The sequence below is a fragment of the Salminus brasiliensis genome, chromosome 19 (assembly GCF_030463535.1).
Source record: "Salminus brasiliensis chromosome 19, fSalBra1.hap2, whole genome shotgun sequence".
Classification (NCBI taxonomy): domain Eukaryota; kingdom Metazoa; phylum Chordata; class Actinopteri; order Characiformes; family Bryconidae; genus Salminus; species Salminus brasiliensis.
The window spans coordinates 16,485,170-16,505,598 of NC_132896.1; the positions used below are offsets into that span (position 1 = coordinate 16,485,170).

A 20,429-nucleotide genomic window follows, 5' to 3' on the forward strand; every position below is an offset into this window, starting at 1 on the left:
ACTGATAAGATTTTAGACACATGCATTCACACTGGGTAGTCAAATGCACCTCTTTTGCTGTGTGAGACAGAATATGCTAATTCAATTGTTGTGCAGCAACTATTACTGGTGTTTTTCGGTTGTACTGGGAGGGATTTTGGTTGTCGAGGCTTGGAAAGAAGTATCACCATGGCGAGATCTGAAGAGCTTTCTGAGGCCTTCAGAAAGAAGGTTGAAAGGGAATTAAAAGATAAAAAACAGAAATAATACAAATCAGCTGTTCTACTGTCCGCAAAATTATTTACAAGTGGAGAACATTTTAAACAACTGCCAACATGACCAGCTCAGGCCGTCCAAGCAAATTCAGGCCAGGAGAAGACTGCAAGATCAAGTTATCATAGGACCTACGGTTACCACTTTCTACAGTTAATGTCAAAGTTCAGCATCTACCATCAGAAAGAGGCCAAACAAGTTGATTGTCAACCCTTGCTGTCAATAAATAAATAAATAAATAAATAAATAAAAATTGTTAACATATTTCACATATTTTGACATTTAACATCTGATTTTTTAAGACATTTCTTCAGTTTTATGTGTTTAGTTATGTTACCTCTATCTCTCAACATTGTTCAAATGTTTATATGTTTATATATATACAGAAAGACAAAAGTTTTCATGAGGTGTTGTAATTTTTTCACATGACCATAGTGTCAAATGCAACCTCTGCTACAGGCCGAAGTGTATATGCCCTGCCTGCACAATCAGGACAACAGCTACACCACTATACAGGGCCACAGATGCTCCACTACAACACAAGGCAAATGCTCTGCATGGTCCAAGATAAGGCTGAACAAATGGTCACCACTGCCTGATGAATTCCTTGAGCAGGTGATTAAAAAACAACACAGACCAGCTAAGGCCTGACGTTCTCTGGTGAAGAAATGTTCTTTCATTGATCGCTTTGGTTTTTATGGCCAAGGGTCTAATTGGAGATGGCACCAATTCCCAGCCTCTTCACAGCTTGTGGCTGGCCTGGAGATACACAGCATGGAAATCAATGATGATGCTATATAAATCACCCTCTTCTCCTACACACAGCCATTAGTCTTCCTCAAAACATACAGGCCAGCACTGTACGTCTGACCAAGGCCTTCAACCCAAACAAGAGCTGAGAAGTGTCAAACTGATGCATTAAAGAACATGCTGTGTACAGTGTGACACCGTCAATCTAATTTAGTAGCCGCTGTAGCTGGCAGCACGACTGGAAAAGGAATAGTCTAGTGTTTGTCAGTCTAGTCACCATGCATTGCAATCTGCTGCGTCTGTAGCATTGAGGTGATTACTATGGATAATCATTTCAGTACATTGCCCTGCATTGAAGAAAACAGCAGAAAATCCATTGACTTCAGACATGCATAGAAGACAATAGATACAGGTGTACATTTTTTACACATTCTCTTCTATTATTAGTCAGATTTATTGTGACATATACATCACATTTATGCTATAGGATTTTATAGGATAGATTTTCATTCTAAATCATATTATCAATATAACAATATTCTCAGACTTTTGTAGTATTTGCCCCCATTGTGGGCAAGTGAGTCATTTACACCTGTTCAGTTTATTCACACAGCACATAAAACATATACATTTTATATGTGGTGTGGAAATTCAATTCATATCCAATACGGCGCAATGCCACTAGGGGTTAGCCAGATCAGTATTCACTTTTACGTCAGTTAAACTTGACATTCACTAAGAAAAAGAAGGTAAAATAGACAGCAGTGACGGAGGTTTACACAACTTCATAAATATCCTTGATGATGTCTCTGTTCAAACTAAATTAGAAGGCACACATCGCAACTGCTTCTGAAGAAATGGCCGAACATGGCTGCAGTGTCAAAGGCAATGGAGGTGGTCTGAGACACATTTGAGCAATCCGTCTCATTAGACAAGCAAAACGCCTCCCGGTACAACCGAAACTCCAGTAATAATTGCCATGCAATGAGCAAATTTGCATATCCTGTCCCACACAGCAATCAGATATCGGTCTGACTAACCGGAGACGCATTTGATTACCGAATATAAATGCATGTGCCTACAATTTTATCAGGAGACAGACCTGACTGTCACATGAAGTGACCTGGTGTAAATGGGGCAGAGCTTTCTAAACACAAGCTTCAAAGGAAGGAAGATGGATAGATGGATGAATGGAGGGGATGGATGGATGGAGGGAATGGATGGATGAATGGAGGGGATGGATTGATGGATGGATGGATGGAGGGGATGGATGGATGGATGAATGGAGGGGATAGATGGATGAATGGAGGGGATGGATGATGAATGGAGGGGATGGATGATGGATGGATGAATGGAGGGGATGGATGAATGGATGGAGGGGATGAATGGAGGGGATGGATGGATGAATGGATGGATGGATGAATAGAGGGGATGGATGGATGGATGAATGGAGGTGATAGAGGGATGAATGGAGGGGATGGATGATGGATGGATGAATAGAGGGGATGGATGGGTGAATGGATGGGTGGGTGGATGGAGGTGATGGATGGATGAATGGAGGGGATGGATAGATGGATGGATGAATGGAGGGGATAGATGGATGAATGGAGGGGATGGATGATGGATGGATGAATGGAGGGGATGGATGGATGGATGGATGGATGGATAGATGGATGGATGGAGGGGATAGATGGATGGATAGATGGATGGATGGAGGGGATAGATGCATGAATGGAGAGGATGGATAGATGGATGGATGAATGGAGTGGATGGATGGATGGATGGATGGATAGATGGATGGATAGATGGATGGATGGAGGGGATGGATGGATAGATGGATGGATGGAGGGGATGGATGGATGAATGGAGGGGATGGATAGATGGATGGATGGATGGATGGACTTCAAGTAAACTTTTAATAGTTACCTACATTCTTAATGGGTTTTGAATGGTGTAGAAGGGGACAACACCACCCTAGCAATAACATAAGCACACCACACTATACAAATTAGATTTTGGACAAAACTACTAATGCTGCATTCTCCTACCAAATTTATGTCACTCTGGTTAAGCGCGCCAGCCAAATGCCATGCATGTAAATGTAAAATGGGGTTATTCAATGGTTCTCTAGTTAAGTAAATTGTACATTGAACCATTGCAACTCAAAAAGCCAGTTGAGAATTCATTATTCATACTGTTTAAGTACTACAATCAATTCTTTTAATACAATCACGTTTGAACCAAATTTGACTGTTCTTTGCTTATTTGGCCATAAGAAGTTTTTTTTTAATGTGGTTTCAGACTTTTGGACTCCACTGTAGCTATGAAATAGGCCAAAATCATTTCATAAATGTTGTGATGCGAAAACGTCCAAATGCATTGTTATACATTGTTAATAGAGTTAGAAAATTACCCATTGAAAAATGTCAAGTAATACACTGAATGAACACACAAGAGTTGATTCAAAAACATTTGGGTGCGCCCTATGTTATGCACCACTGGAATACACAGAACAGATATAGCATTATTATCTGTTACCACAGATTAATTTGTGTGATCTGTAGTACATTACTGTATTTGCCTGTATACACTATACTGTACTGTTACTGTATAGTGATTTTTCCCCCTAGCAAATCAGTGTTAACTACCGTTACAGATACAGATACAGATGCACAGTTTAGAAGGAGTAAAGTGAGTAAGTAGGTCTTCATCTTTGGGTTAAGGAACAAATTCGTAAAAGATTAGATCCACGAATACTTTTATTGCTGCATTATATAAAGTTTAACTGCACGATTCAAGGCCGGTTCAAGGGCAAGCGCTTTTGCAGCCATTAAGTGACGGCATTTAAAAAAGTTTGGAGTGATGCAGTCATAATTATTTACGCTCTCTGAAATGGCCTCAGGCTACAATTACACTGTTTGTTGATTGCTTTGTATGAGAGGCTCTTATCAACACCCCCTCTTGTGCCTAAAAAATTTTCTTCCACTGTTGCCTGCCTCTACTGAGTGGCTCTTACACAGTGGGGTTGATGGCCAGTGTTAATTACTTAAGTATGAATAATTCAGACCAGTAATGGCTAGATGAGATGAAAAAGCCCACGGTCGATATGACCGCTCCATCCGAGAAGCCAAGGGGGTCCCTGAGGCAAAGGCTTGGTGGGTCCATGGTTGTAAATAGGCTGACAGTGGCACTGAACCACATACTGAGTTTCATCCAGTGTGCTTATTCAGCTTCTTGCCCCATCTACAAGCCTTCTCCCAACACTGTGGGGTTCTGGAGGAGCCAGTGCTGCTAATGGTGTGTGTTTATGAGGCATGTGGAAAAGCTCAGCTGGCTCAATTGGCAATGTTTAACCTCTCATTGCTCTCATGATGCCTCTGGAATAGGCAGCAGCAGTACAGTAGGAGCTGGAGACAGTGGAGCTGATGGAAATGTTTAATGGGCAGAATGGGGCAATGAGGGAATCACTGCTTATGAACTAATGACTGCAGTGGGATGCTGTAAAGCATCAGTATGTTCCACTTCATTTCAAATTTTTCGACCCAGGCGATCAAGTCATTCGGAGTATATAAGGGTATTAAAACGTCCCCAAAGGAATACTCTCATATAAGCTTGGAGGATAATGTAAATTTAGACAATCTGCTGCAGAATGATCTCAATAAACAATATTATCATGATCCAAATTCATTTACAAGTACCGCATGTGACTGGTACAGAGTCTTACCCTACAGCTTGCATTGTTCTTGCTGTTAATATAATTACCATACCAACTGGGCAAGCTTCTAATATTACTGAATTATTTACAACAATAACTATATTCTACACCATTGGTCTCCAACCTTTCTCCTGCAGGGCTGCATTCCCACAGATTTCAAGCCAAATCTAACACAACCAATTCAGCTAATCATGGACTTCTGAAGGCAGTAATTAGTTGGATCAGTTGGGGTGGATAAGGGTTGGCTCCACCCCAAGGACATCCCAAATCTCAGAGTTTCTTTATTTCATTTGCCTGAACCCTTTACTTAATTTGTATAAGCAAGACTAAATATATGTGGATATAGTTTTTATATATGTGGGCATTAAAAGAAGCATATTTGTAATAGAGATGCTGATGTAAGGGTTCCTTACCCATTTAAGGTTCTCTGCACTTATATATTACATATTTCTTTACAGAACTAGAAGTGGTTCTTGTATGAAATTGCCCAAATCCACAAGACTCCACAAGACCTCTGAAGGCGTCCTGTGGTATTTGCAATGAAGACATTAGCAGCAGATCCTTCAAGCCCTGTAAGTTGTGAGGGCCTCCATTGTGCATCACTTACAGCTTGACAACGACGACCCATGCTGTTTACATGTCGACTTATTGTCTGCTGAGGCATGGTACCCCACTCGTCTTGAAAGGTGGCCTTCAGGTCATTGAGTTTCCGGGGTACAGAGTTACGAACCTCTACATAGCAACTTAGCTGATCCCATAGGTTTTCTATCGGATTCAGGTCTGGAGAAAGTTCAGGCCACTCCATCCACAATCCACAGGTACCCCTGTCTTCCACAATGAGCTGGCCCATTGTCGTCCATGAAGATGAAATTAGGCCTGTGTTGTTCATGCAGAGGCACAATGACTGGATTAATGATGTTACTGAAGTAGGATAGGCTTGTAACTGTACCATTCACAAAGTGTAGGGCAGTTCTGTTTTGACTAGACACACCACCACCACCAAAGACTCGTGCATAGCGCTCTCCTTGGCGTCTCAAACATCGTTGGTGGCCATTATTTCTGCTCAGCGACTTTCATCAGTGAACAGCACTGAGGCACACTGGTCCCTCGTCCAGCGTAAATGCTTTCTGGCCCATGCAAGACGATGACGCCTGTGCCTGGTGGCGTGGTCAGGTACCCTTGCTGGTCGTCTTGCATGCAGACCATGCTGATGTAACCGGTTTCTAATGGTCTGACGTGACACTTGGGTGCCTCTCACCTCCCTTAAATTGGGTTGTGTAGCATTTATCATCCGGTTCTGCAGGACGTCCACTTCTATGCCTTTCAGTGACTCTTTCAGTCTCTGCTAATGACACTCTAAACTCAGTGGCCACTTCCATCTGAGGACATCCTGTTTGAAGCCTCGCAATGGTGAGGTAATGTTAATCCATTGTTAGGTGTCGTCTTGGTCTCATGATGTCAAAATGTGAACAGGATGCTGAGGAAGACTGTTTAGACCTAGGTAGAAGTAATACATACCGCTATATACACCCAAGTGCATAAAGTAGCCTATACATTACAAACAGCATCTACCTGACAGACAATGAAAGACGGATAATTAAATTATTGAAATATTCAGTTATATCTACCTACTGCACAAAGCTACTCCTGTATTCTCATGTATCTTTATTTGTTGTTATAAGTTAGCCTAGAAAAACCTGTATCTCCAAAACAGCAACTTTACAGGAGAAGGAAGAAACCTTCTGAACTTTCAATGGAAGTCAATGTGAAAAGTCAATTTGAAGCATTTCTATTGGTCCATTCATCCAGAATTATTCACACAGGGTACAGAGCTACTACAGGGTTTTAGAGGATTGAGATGAACAAAAATGGAGATCCATGTTTTTCATTGGACAGCAGCGACACACAGCAAACTGCCCAATGGTGTCTACTATAAATATATAGAGTGTGACAAGTAGAAAACAGTGGAGTGTTTCAAGATGAAACAAAATCTTTTTGAAATATGGTGCAGACTTTCTGATTTTCATTTCCAGCAGAAACGACCTCCAGAACACTTTAATTGGAGTGTTAGCGCCATCTAGTGGAATATGAAGGCAGGCCAAATGATCTAATATTACTGGATAGCTGGTGAGGTTCCAGGTTTATGATCAGTTGATCAGTTACTCTGTACAATATTGTCCTGTCTGTCTGTAAAATGGTTACTCATGTAACTATGCTGTAGTTAGTGCTAGCAATGACAAAGGTAAATATGTTGTTTATATGTAAAACACTAAACGTATCGGCATGCTGAGAAAATGGTCCAATATTCAATATTGTTCTGTTATGCGCACCCATAGACCTGATCAGTAGCATATGTTTAAATCTCTAATGGAGAAAAGAGATGCTGTTAATGTTTAATTGGTTGTGAATAGGCTTCCCAATAACCTCTCACACACACACATACACACACACACACACACACACACACTCCAATACTCTCCCTCTCATGCACACACATACACAAAACTGTTTGTGTGGGTAGAGCAAACACACCGGGTGCACTTTGGAGTACAGGCTTGGGTTATTCAGCTTACTGAATTACTGAATTACTGAATTACTCCGACTGAAGCGTGGTAAAGGAATAACTCTGCTTCTGGTCGGCATGGCAATACTCTCTGTGCTCCTGCTGTCATGGGTGCTGCTACAGCAAAGGTTACACATTTCAGCAGGTAAGACCCTCCTATTCCTCCCACCACAGATCACCTACTCCGCCGTGACCGAACAGGGACCGAACAGATGATGTGGCCACTCTTAATAGTAGCTGTTATACCTATGCCCTTCAAAGTAAAGGGCCCCGGCTTTACTTTGTATAGAACCTTTACGTAATACGGGTTGTTTGTACTCGCACAGCTCTTTGCAAACACAGCTCTTTAAAGAATCATCAAGAACTATCGAGATCCTGCGACTGTTCTCCAGTGGCATTGCTCCAAAGATGATTTTTTATTTTTAGTGGAATTCTTGGTGTAAAGATTTTAGATCATAAATAATATGTTGGAAAACTTTACTTTTGAAGAAATATATATAATATATTATATTATTATACTAATAAGCTCCATTTTGTGTATAAGCCAATCAGCCACTCCATTAAAAGCACCTTCTCCTATTAGACACTCCTACCTAGTTGGTCCACCTTGACGATAAAAAAAAGTCAGAGACAAGTCTTTGAAGAGTCATCCTCTAGTTCGTTACAGCTGTTAGCTGGATATTTCTGGCTGGTAGACTGTTCTCAGTTCAGCATTGATGCTAAAGTGTTTAAAACCTCCAGCAGCACTGCTGTGTCTGATCCACTCTTACCAGTGCAACACACACTACTAACACACCACCACCATGTCACTGCACATCACTGCAGTGCTGAGAATGACCCACTACCCAAATTCTACTTCTGCTCTGTGGTGGTCCTGTGCGGTCCTGACCATTGAAGAACAGGGTGAAAGAAGGCTAACAAAGTGTGCAGAGAAACAGATGGACTACAGTCTCTAATTGTAGAACTACAATGTTCTCCTATCTGGAAAGTGGAGCTGATATAATGGACAGTGAGTGTTGAAACAAGGATTTTGTAAATCCATAGGCATTAATATGTTAGTTAGTCCCCCTTTACAGCTATAATTGCAGCTCTGGAGCTCTGCAATTATAGAGTCAGCAAAGCACTGCACAGAGCAATTTTATGCACTTTGCTCCTCCGCAGTCTGCGACCCCGCTCTGTAACTTTATGTGGTCTGCCACTTTGTGTGGTTAATGGATCATACCACTCACAGTTGATGGTGGATTATCTAGGAAGCAAGAAATGTCACCAACTAACTTGCTGCATTGCCGGCATCCTATTATACTGCCACACTGGAATTGACATGTATCTAAAATCTATATAAAAAATATTTATCTATATAAAAAGCAGATTATTATGTTATATATTGGGCAGTTCTGATAAGTCAGTGAGTGGGTGCAGAAACAACTGCCCATTGGCTTTTAAATACAAAGCACGCCAAATACTGTGGTAATGTGGTCTTTGGTAGTCACCTTTGTGCTGCAGACACAGCTTTCAACCATGTATACGTGGTTGAAACAAATGTGACAAATGTGTCTGTAAAGTGTATTTGTCTGGTGTTTTGTAACATTTTTTCCAGGAAAAAAATAACACACCTACTGCCCGGATTTAAACACATTTCTTAGCTGTTAGCCGTTTGCACTGCACTGTGTATTTTTAAAGATCTACTCTGCTTCCTCTGTCTCTCTGTGTTCCACTGGCTGCAGCCCCTGGGGCTGTGTTCCTGGATGAACAAGAAGCAGACGCTGTTCTTCAGAGGCTTAGGCGTGCTAACACAGGGGCTTTCGAGGAGTTTCTGCAGGGGAACGTGGAAAGGGAGTGCATGGAAGAGAGGTGCAGTCTGGAGGAGGCCAGAGAAGCTTTTGAAAACAATGAAAAAACGGTGAGTGATTGAGGGAGTGAGGAGAGAAGTCGCAGTAACCTACTGGAATATGCTGAGCTGATCTGTGTGATTTTACAGCTCAGGGATAAGGTAACTGTAAACATGCAGGTTCCTTTTGTGTTTTTCAGATGGAGTTTTGGGCAGGATATGCAGGTCTGTCTTTGCTTAATCATTCACAGCAGTATTGACCAGTTGTTGTTTTGAACTGCAAGAAGATGACAACTGAGGCATTCATTAAGTGCAAAGGTTACTAGACATACTGATTCACTTTTTCTTTTGAATACACACTGTGCTTTATCCTTCAGAAGGGAACCAGTGTAAATCAGCACCCTGTAAGAACCAGGGCACGTGTCAACATCAGAGCGGGACATACGTATGTAACTGCCAACCAGGCTTCACTGGAAAGAACTGTGAAATAGGTGAGAGCAAAGATCTCTTCAGACTGCTGACCGGGGGCCAGTTTGTGCAGCCTGAATGTTGTAAACAGCACACACTGCAGATGCTGCTGTTGGACAATGTGATCTTGTTTCGTTGATGACAGTACATTTACCCAGTACATACCCAGCCAACATGACTAATCTATTCTCGTCTTGCTGATGACTCTACATATCACCCAACATGACTAAGCTAGTACACAATTGTTTGTCCTGTGCAGTGACGGTCAGGCAGTGCGATGTGAACAATGGAGGCTGCATGCATTTCTGTTCCCGCACTGGACCTCGGGGGGCAGAGTGTTCCTGTGCTGCCGGGTACAAACTGGTGGGAGAGGTCAAGTGTCAGCCCGAAGGTAATATGTTTGAAGTTCTGGAGGGGTTTACTTCAGCACAGTTTGGTGATTTCCTTCAGTTCTGGGCGAATGTCAGAAACCAAACTTCCTTTTACTATTTCCAGTCAAAATAATAATTTCCAGCCTTTAAGTGCAAGCTATTCATATATACATGCACACCCTTTGTCCTGATCACAGCTTCAGTTCTTTTTCCATACCTCTAGACACTAGAGCATTTTCTGCTTCTCACTAACCACCAAATACACTGTATAGATAAAGTATTGGGACACCTGCTCATTTATTGTTTGTTCCTAAAACAAGGCTATTCAAATGAGTTTATCCTGCTTTTGTTGGAGTAACTGTCTCTACTGCTCAAAGAAGGCCTCCTACTAGATTTCGGAGCATTGCTGTTAGGGTTTGATCGCATTCAGAGCTTCAGTAAAGTCAGGATGTTGGATCATCACCACCCCACCTTATCCCCAACTCATCCCAAAAGTAAAGGACGGTGCACCATCCTTCCATCATTCAACAGAACACAGTTCCACTGCTCCACACCTCAATGCTGGGGGGCTTTATACCCTTCTAGCCCAAGTCTAGCATTAGGCATGGTGTCAGTAGATCCATGTTGATCTGCTCCAGAGAGTTCTATTCTATTGGCAATAGGCAAGTTGTGTGTGTGTCAGCAACAGGTGCATCTTAAAATAGCTGAATGCATTCATTAGAAGGGGTGTCCGCAAACATTTGGACATAGTGTTGAGGCATGGACTGGACTCTGAAAACCAGCTTCTGCATCCTATTATCTCACAGTGTTGAGGCATCTTTTCACAGTGGATAGAAGAACTGTGTCTATTTTTCAGATCTGAAGCAAATGGACAGCTTGATTTTCTCCTCTCTCACAGATGAAAGTTTTAAGCACTGGTGAGCTAGCATGTCTTGCATGGTAGTCAGGAGTCCCATTTATATGCATGTGAATTATGTTAAATCAAATCTCCTTTGATATATCTTTGAAGGTTGACACTGTACCTAATTAAAAAAGCTGCTAAGTTCAGTCAGGCCAATATGAGCAGGAAAATCCCCAAACTCTGTTGGACCCTACAGTTGAAATCTAGCAATGTTTGATGTTTTCCTTCAGGTGAGGGCACAGCCAGCCATGGCCAGAGAGCACTACTGGCCTAGCTCTCACAATACTAGTTAGTGCAAGTGTCTGTTAGCTGATGTAACGTTAGTGCTCTCCTCCAAGCGTGTTCAGACAATAATGGTAAATTATTATCCGGAGAATTCAACCCCTCCTCTCTAGAGAGGCCGCCCAGGTGCTCGTTCAGTCTCTTGTCACTTCGAGACTTGACTACTGCAACTCTCTTCTGGCTGGTCTCCCTCTGCACACCATCAGGCCCCGGCAACTTATCCAGAACGCAGCAGCACGGGTCGTCTTCAACGTTTCTAAATTCAGCCATGTCACTCCACTACTGCATTCTCTTCACTGGCTTCCTGTAGCTGCTGCCCACAGCAGATTCAAAACCTTGACGCTGGCCTACAAAGCCAAGAATGGACCAGCCCCTCCGTACTCCGAAAGCTGTCATCCTATTATCTCACAGTGTTGAGGCGTCTTTTCACAGTGGATGGAAGAACTGTGTCTATTTTTCAGATCTGAAGCAAATGGACAGCTTGATTTTCTCCTCTCTCACAGATGAAAGCTTTAAGCACTGGTGAGCTAGCATGTCTTGCATGGCAGTCAGGAGTCCCATTTATATGCATGTGAATTATGTTAAATCAAATCTCCTCTGATATATCTTTGAAGGTTGACACTGTACCTAATTAAAAAAGCTGCTAAGTTCAGTCAGGCCAATATGAGCAGGAAAATCACCAAACTCTGTTGGACCCTACAGTTGAAATCTAGCAATGTTTGATGTTTTCCTTCAGGTGTTAATAAATTGCTGGTTTTCTGTGTGTGTATGTACATCAGCAGGGAAGTTTCCATGTGGCATAAGAAAAATGAGTGCAGGCAGCTCTACCAGATCTTTAGGCACCATCACAGCCAACAGCACAAAGGGGCAAACAAAGAGAGCCGCAATCCCCAGAGCCCCCATGAACAACGTGACCACCAGCGTGACCACCGGTTTGACCACCATACCAGTGAATCAGAGCAAGTCGCAAAGTATCTGGCCGCCTCGCACCAAATTACCTGTGTGGGTGTATAACACCACAGAGCCGCCCAATACAAGGACCCGCATCGTTGGTGGAACCCTAGCAACACCTGGAGAAATTCCCTGGCAGGTATTGAGAGAGGGAGTCAAGGCAATTTCACAGAAGATGAATTAAGCCCTATTTGAAGTGGATTAATTTTACTAGAGTAGGTGATGTAATATAATTTGTAAGGGATTTTAATGAGGCAATTCACAGATAATCTCTGTGTCATGCGTTAGGTGCCACACTCAGTAACAACAACAGCATGGCCCACACCTGTGTCTACTATACAATGTACTGATACCAGTGTTTAAATTAGCCAAGTAATTAGTATTAGCCAATATGACCCTATTTTTGTACTAAAAAGGTGCACGTATTTGTCACTGTACAGTGTGCACTGTACAGCGAAATGTGTCCTCCGCATTTAACCCATCTGGTAGTGAACACACACACACATGTGTTAGGGGCAGTGAGTACACACACACACCCAGAGCGGTGGTCAGCCAACTCCAGCGCCCGGGGAGCAGAGAAGGTAAAGGGCCTTGCTCAAGGACCCTACAGTGGCAGCTTGCCGAGCCCGGGAATCGAACCCACAACCCTGTTATCGATATCCCGGCGCTCTAACCGCTGAGCCACCACTGCCCCCAACTAGTAACATTTAAATCTATCCCAGGGGCAGCTGAGTTGCACAGACATCTAATCGAAGGCCATATCATGGTTTAAACTCCAGTGAGGGCACAGCCAGCCATGGTCAGAGAGCACTACTGGCCTAGCTCTCACAATACTAGTTAGTGCAAGTGTCTGTTAGCTGATGTAACGTTAGCGCTCTCCTTCAAGCGTGTTCAGACAATAATGGTAAATTATTATCCGAAGAATTCAACCCCTCCTCTCTAGAGAGGCCGCCCAGGTGCTCGTTCAGTCTCTCGTCACTTCGAGACTTGACTACTGCAACTCTCTTCTGGCTGGTCTCCCTCTGCACACCATCAGGCCCCTGCAACTTATCCAGAATGCAGCGGCACGGGTCGTCTTCAACGTTTCTAAAATCAGCCATGTCTCTCCACTACTGCGTTCTCTTTACTGTGAATGGACCAGCCCCTCCGTACTTGATGGCAATGGTCAAAAGCCGATTCGCACCAAGAGCCCTTAAAGCTTAAAGTACGGCTCGGCTCGACCCGCCATCCCTCAAAATGCCACGAAAGACAAGCGTCCAGACTTTTTCTGTCCTGGCACCAAAGTGGTGGAACGAGCTTCCCCTGGGTGTCTGAACAGCCGAGTCGCTCGCTGTCTTCAAATGCAGACTGAAGACCCTCCTCTTCAGAGAATACTTGGGCGAATAGCAGAGTGGTCTTCTGTGTAGTAGTGTCTAAACTTAGAGGTATCTTTGAATTTTTAGCCTATTCAAACTAGCTGAGGTTATACTTGGGTAAATGGTAAAGCACTTTTGTAAGTCTGTCAACTGTCAATAATTACATTTACAGTACATTTAGGGCATTTGGCAGACGCTCTTATCCAGAGCGTCTGCCAAATGCCCTAAATATAATGTAAATGTAATTATTGACAGTTTACAAAGATGCAATGGCTCACTTCAAGTGCCCTGGAGGAGGTATATGCTAGCTGTCACCCTCCCAGCAGTGTTAGGGGGAGTCCTAGCTACTGGGTGGGCACAGAAAAAAGGCCCATAATAAAGAGCTCTTTTTAACTGAGACTTGACAACTGCATACTTTGCTAATTCATACTGGATTAAAACCACAAATCTCATCAGTAAAATAACCCCGAATAGCGTCATTAGGATACGCAGCACCCACTCAGCACTGGAATATACAAAATCAAATGCAAATATGACATGTTTATAACCCAGTCTGGGCTTCTCGCTGTACTGTAGGTGGCACTAGTGGCGCGCTCCACACAGCAAGTGTTCTGTGGGGGTTCCATTGTGAGCGAGCTGTGGGTCATCACTGCAGCCCACTGTCTAGAAGAGAGCAAGGACACAGCCTTCTTTGTCAGAGTGGGTGAGTGTCCAGTGGTTCCAAAGCTTTTTTATGGGATACTCCAGTCTTATATATTTTGTTTTCTCTATGTCACACGTCAGCACATGATCCAAGATACATTTGGTGTTGCTTTGGAGCTGCAGATAAGGAAACTGACAAGTAATAGCCTACATCACCTACTTACACCCTTAAACACAACACACTTTATATGATGGTATGATATGATTTCTACTATCATCTATAATATTTAGAGATACTGCCGCTGATGGAACAAGGTTTTTTATAATTACAGTTTTTACCCGCCCTTTACAATTATGAGTAAAAGTAGAAAAGTAGAAAACGACTAATAATTTAATGATAGGAAATTTTATCTTTGAGTGTAAACAAAGTCATTTAGAGTGGTCGGATTGTAAATGGTCAATCACAGAGAAACTACTATCTTAGATTTTGTAACTAGACAAGATAACCATTTGTGTAGGACAGATGGAATATCACCTCCGCCTATAACCCATTCGTGCAGTGAACACACACACCGTAAGCACAGTAAGCACACATGCCTGGAGGGGTGGGCAGCCATTGCTGCAGCGTCTGGGGAGCAGAGAGTGTGAAGGGCCTTGCTTCAGGGCCCAACAGTGGCAGCTTGCTGAGCCTGGGTATCGAACCCACAACCCTGTCATCAATAGCCTGGTGCTCTAACCACCACTGCCAACAATGGTGGTGATAGGAACCAAAGCGTGTGGCATCTATAATGCAGATACTTATTTCATTTACTGTTCAAAACCACCAGTGCCAAACCTTTCTCAAAACTCATGAGTGTGCATTTCATGTAAAGATTTTCTAATGGAGCTTTTTAAAACCCTTTTTTTCAGATGTTTGGTTCTTATCACCACCACTGAACCATATATGCTTCTCTAGAACAGAGCATTTCTCATCAGTCCACTCTGAATGGCTTACATCTTACAAATGGTGCAGTGTTTTGTCCGTCTGTAAAGTTCTGTCCTTCTGTTTTGTTCCAATGGCAACAATCCACCACACGTAGCAGTGAAACCCCAGTAGAAGAACTGGGAAGCGCTTCTTTAAGCCATCAGAAAATGTACAACAGCTTAATCACAGAAGTAACAGCATAGTTAAACGCCAGAGGGGCTGACTTAGTAATTAAGTCTTCAGTGGGTATTCTCAATGCTATGATCTAGACAGATTCATCTCAAACTGGTTGTCGATTGTGGGACTCATCTACGTGTCCCACAGGCGAACACGACGTTTCCAAACAAGACAGTACGGAGCAGAACCTGGAGGTGGAGAAGGCCGTCGTGCACCCTCGTTACAACCCCACGGTCAGCTTGTACAACCATGACGTGGCCCTACTTCGCCTGCGCAGCCCCATCCTTTTCTCCGAGCAGGTAAGCCCCATCTGCCTGGGGCCCAAAGTCTTCACTGAGTCCCTGCTCAACTCGGGCTCTCTGGCCATGGTCAGCGGCTGGGGCCGGATGCGCTTCAATGGCCGGCCCTCAACGGTGCTGCAGAAGGTGGAGGTGCCCTTTGTGGACAGAAGCGAGTGTAAGGACAGCAGCAGCGACCGCATCACACACTTCATGTTCTGTGCCGGCTATTCGGACGGGGCCAAGGACGCGTGTCAGGGGGACAGTGGGGGGCCTCACGCAAACCAGTTCCAGAGCACCTGGTTCCTGACTGGCATCGTGAGCTGGGGGGAGGAGTGTGCGAAGAAAGGGAAGTACGGGGTATACACACGCCTAGGCAACTACTATAAATGGATACAGTACGTGATGGGGATCCTCAAAAAAGCACCAGTCAATGACGTTGAGATCTGATTTCCAGAATTTTGAGATCTGATTTTCTGATTTTCTAACTCAATCATATATATATGGTACATTATTTCTTCTTTGTTGTAATAATGCTTCTTGGCAATAAATCTCATACCGCTGGAAAGTCTGTTAATTTCCCTTTTAAATGGTGCCATATTTGTAAGGAATTTGTCATGAGCAGTAGAGCTGAGTGTGTGGGTTGCGCCCATGAAATATTTGCCAAATCTTCTTTGCCATTGCCAAACAGCTTATTTTGCTGTTGCTATTGACACTTGTTTTGAGCTTCTTCAGAAGGCACCTGATTGGCAGCACCTGTGAGCATGGGCCCTGCTACAGTGGTCAGTAGGACTCCAAGAATTAATTTACTGATCTAGATAGGGCCTGTGTGACAGGGTAAAGTCAGGCTGGTGTTCCACAAAAGATGTAGCATTATTTGGAGTGAGCCCTAGAACCATCTCCAAATTAAAGGCCAAGTTCTACATAATGGGGGATGTCAGAGACAGGCCGCAAAGTGAGCGTCTCAAGAAGACGACACCCCAAGAAGATTATTTCCTCACTCTGTCAGCACTTAGGTACCATAGGCTGTCTTCTACAGATTTGCAGTCAAGGTTTGCAGGACGATATGGCCGACGGCTTACTGCCCAGACATGTCAGGAGGCTGTCAGGAGGCTCCTGCCATGACCGCCTTTCACCACCAGGCCCGTTTGCACTGGTGTTGGCAACATATGCACTGGAACCTGAACATGTAAAGGAACGTTCTGTTCAGCGTTGAGTCCAGATTCTGCCTACGATGGTTGGATTGCAGGGTCAAAGTGTGGAAAAGAAGATTGCTATGCTGATTGCTGCACCGATAGAGTAACATCCTTTGGTGGAGGCAGTGTGATAGGGCTGCATCTCCCTCACTGGAATAAACAAGGCTTGTCATCATTGGAGGCTCAATCTCAGTGAATGCAGAGAGATATTGAGATACGATTCTGCTACCAGTGGCAATCTCATATCTCTACAGTCTGAGACCGAAATCTATCCTCCTAGATGACAACGCTCAAAGAATTTAGGAGTGGAGAGAATGGAATGGCCTGCCAGCAGTCCTGACCTTAACCCCATTGAACACTTGTGGGATCAGCTTGGGTGTGCTGTTCATGCCAGAGTTACCAACACAACCATATTGGCTGACTTGCGACAAATGCTGGTTGAAAAATGGGATGCCATCCCACAGCAGTGTGTGACCAGGCTGGTGACCAGCATGAGGAGGAGTTGCCAGGATGTTGTGGCTCCTATTTGTTAAATGAATAAATTGTTAAATTGCCAGTATGTCTTGTTTCTTCAAACTTCAGTCATCCAGTCCACCAAACACCAAACGAGTCAATGGCAGAATAAGCTGTTTGGCATTGGCAGAGAGGATTTGACAAATTTTTAATGGGTGCAACCCACATACTCCGCTCTGCTGCTCATCCCACAAATGCATGTTTTAAAAGGGGAATTAACAGGCTTTCCTGTATAAGAGGTATTGCCAAGAAGCATTATTACAAGAAATAATCACCAAATACAAATTCCAAACACAAATGTGCTAATTTTATTATATATATATATATATATATATATATATATATGTCATGTAATTATAAAGTAACAATGTAATGTAATTATGTATTTACAATAAATATTTTTCAATTTATCTGCCAGATCTCCACTAATACAATATTCTGCATTATGGGGGGTTATTTTTATTATAAAATAGGGATGTCCTGATTCACATTTTTTGGACCCCCAATCCAACGTGAGTACCTTAATGATGATCTGATCCAATTTTTGAGTTTCTAAAGATATATAGACACACACTCTTGGTAATGTAAACAAATCAGTTAGATGAGCTGCAAATTAGAAATTGAAATAAATTAATAAATTCATTTTTAGTAAGCAGATTGAGATACCTCTAATTATATTATCATTTTTATGATATACAGCTTTCTCATGTGTTGTAGAATTATCTACAGCTCTGGTTATTATCTGCAATGATTATCACGTTACACAATGTCCTATATTTATTTGAATTCAGAATTTTATCACTAGAAAACACAGATCATTGATTGTAAATGTTTGAATGGCAGTGTACATTTCAGGTCTTTTATGTGCTGTCAATAGCCTGATCAGAACATGGTTGAATAGATACAATAACTGTTAACAGGCCGTCTGTCTAATGATAATAATGGACAGCACAATCACCACCACCTAGCAAGTAAGCGAGCTAATCCTCCTTAAGTATGAAATTCTTATCCATTGTCTTCTGATTTGAATGTAATATTCCACAGCTGTTACACTGTAACACTGTGCTAGAATGTCATTTCTGCACCATTTAAGGTGGAACGGAAGGTTTTAAATGAGAAGCTGATGAGTAAGAAGCCAACTTTCATCTCAAAAGGCTGGAAGACCTTAATAGAGATTAGGAACATTCTAACTGCAGCAATCACCTTGCAATTACCTAGCATACCATAGCAACCATCAAGGATACCTTTGCCACTGCCTAGCAACACACTAGCAACCACTAAGCAACTCCATAGCAACCACTGAAAATAGCATAATAACCAATACACAAAAACCCTTAGTGACCATGTAGCAACATCCTGTCAACTGCCTGAATGTTGAAACCACTGTAGATTGGCTGTAGCCTGTATGTTGTAATTGTAACATTGTTTATGGATCCATATAGGATGTCCCAAATATGTCTTTATTTCCCAAAAGGATCTGAGGCTAAGATAACATGTTGAGGGCTATAGTTTAATAGCCTGGACGTTGTCACATTCCAGCTTTACTTGTTAATTCACATTCAAGCATTAAAGGAGTGTTTCAGCCTGGGTTGCTTTTAGAAGGAAGCACAATACAGGACAGCCAATCAGAAAACTACTAAAAACTAATAATTAATTAATCTAAACTAAAAATTAAACTAATCATAATTAATTTGACCGTTTCCCACCTTCTCTTAATTTTAGAATTAGAAACAGATTATTATTAAGTGTTTATTATTGTGCCATTAAAGTCACTGTGTATTGTTGCTGTCCAATGAAAAACATGAATCTTCACAGTGGTGATCTGAGAAGGCAAAAATGTTCTTAGCTTTGAATGGAGGTTCAAACGAGAGAGAAGAAATGGAGATGCATGGTTTTCATTGGACAGCAGCGATATGATTTCAATCCAATACATTTTTTGTAAAATTCAGCGACTGTTTCCTCATGGTTCGCTAGATCCATCTGTAAGCAGAAGAAAAAAACCTGTGTTCATTTTCAGCCCTGGCTCTGTAAATAGGACACAAACTAAGTTGCTCGGACCAAGAAACACCACACTATTACAGCCCATCTGCAACAGGGGGACAGGGGGAGAGGAAGAGGCATTGGAAACTGTGTTGAACTACATGCATTGTAAAAAAAAAATAATAATAAAAATAAAAATAAAGTGATGGTGAAAAAAAGGAAGATCAGGTGAGGGCAAAGACACGTGTAAACACAGGTGAGCTTTTGGACAGTGGAATGACCTCCGAACCCTGAAAATGATGAAAGTCTGCTATTTCAGAAATAGCTCAGTAGTGTTTTGTCCTGTTAGAGAATGCTTGTGTTAGATAATCACAACTGGCAGCAGCAATTGTAGCAGTAGTTCACTAACTGACTAACTAGCTAACACAGCTAGCTAGCTGTGAGTAATTACTTACCCTGCTGGCAAGACGGTCCATAGGCATGAATTTTGGGAGGGGGGGGGGTGGATTTTCTAAAGGAGCACTGAAAATCTTATCAAATCAAATGTAACTTATACTATACATATACACACATTCAACACACTATACATACTCTTTACTTTCAATATTACACTGAATTTAAAACAGTTTAAATGTGCAGCTTGGATATTTACAAAAAACACAGGATGGGTGGGGAGAAGTGGTGGTTGGTGTGGTGCAATGGATAACACCACTACCTGCCAGTGAGCTACCACACCATGTGGGAGACTAGGGTTCGATTCCCAGTCTGGGTGACTATGCAGCGCTACACCAATAAGAGTCCTTGGGCAAGACTCCTAACACTACGTTGGCTCAACGCTGTAATACGAGTTGCTTTGTAAGTCGCTCTGGATAAGAGCGTCAGCTAAATGCCATAAATGTAATGTTGATGGCATTTAGTTGAATGTTAATTTATACACGGCCGGTGTATAAATCTAGAAGGGTTGGAAGCTGAAGAGGTGTGCTTGTTTTGTTGTTGAATTCAAATATAAACATTCTCTCATTCTCCAGAATCGTATGCAGCTCCTTTAAGTATGTAAACGACTGTCCTGGTATTTGCCCCATCCCAAAACCCATCAAGGCTGAAACACTCTTAATGTTTGACATCACAAAGTTTGTTTTTGTTTTTAAGTGAGAAAATCTATGGAATGGGCCCTTTAAGGACAGCATAAAAATAGCACAAACATCCAAATGCACATCATATCCAGACCCTCCTGCACTGGACA

The 20,429-nt window shown here is 42.5% G+C and overlaps 1 protein-coding gene across 1 annotated transcript; it reads left to right on the forward strand.

The window, feature by feature from the left end:
- Positions 1 to 7,358: 7,358 nt before the first annotated feature.
- On the forward strand, positions 7,359 to 15,947 carry f9a (coagulation factor IXa). The gene is made up of 8 exons (XM_072663739.1): positions 7,359 to 7,425; positions 9,005 to 9,180; positions 9,309 to 9,333; positions 9,486 to 9,599; positions 9,836 to 9,967; positions 11,913 to 12,220; positions 14,013 to 14,139; positions 15,367 to 15,947. Exons 1-8 carry the CDS (start codon positions 7,359 to 7,361, stop codon positions 15,945 to 15,947), a joined length of 1,530 nt encoding a protein of 509 aa, XP_072519840.1.
- Positions 15,948 to 20,429: the final 4,482 nt, after the last annotated feature.

Bases quoted from the DNA above. Each gene is read 5' to 3' on its own strand.
- f9a (XM_072663739.1), top strand. From the start codon at position 7,359: ATGGCAATACTCTCTGTGCTCCTGCTGTCATGGGTGCTGCTACAGCAA. The intron at 9,334-9,485 runs GTCTGTCTTTGC...TTTATCCTTCAG, and splicing joins GTTTTGGGCAGGATATGCAG to AAGGGAACCAGTGTAAATCA. The intron at 14,140-15,366 runs GTGAGTGTCCAG...CGTGTCCCACAG, and splicing joins AGCCTTCTTTGTCAGAGTGG to GCGAACACGACGTTTCCAAA.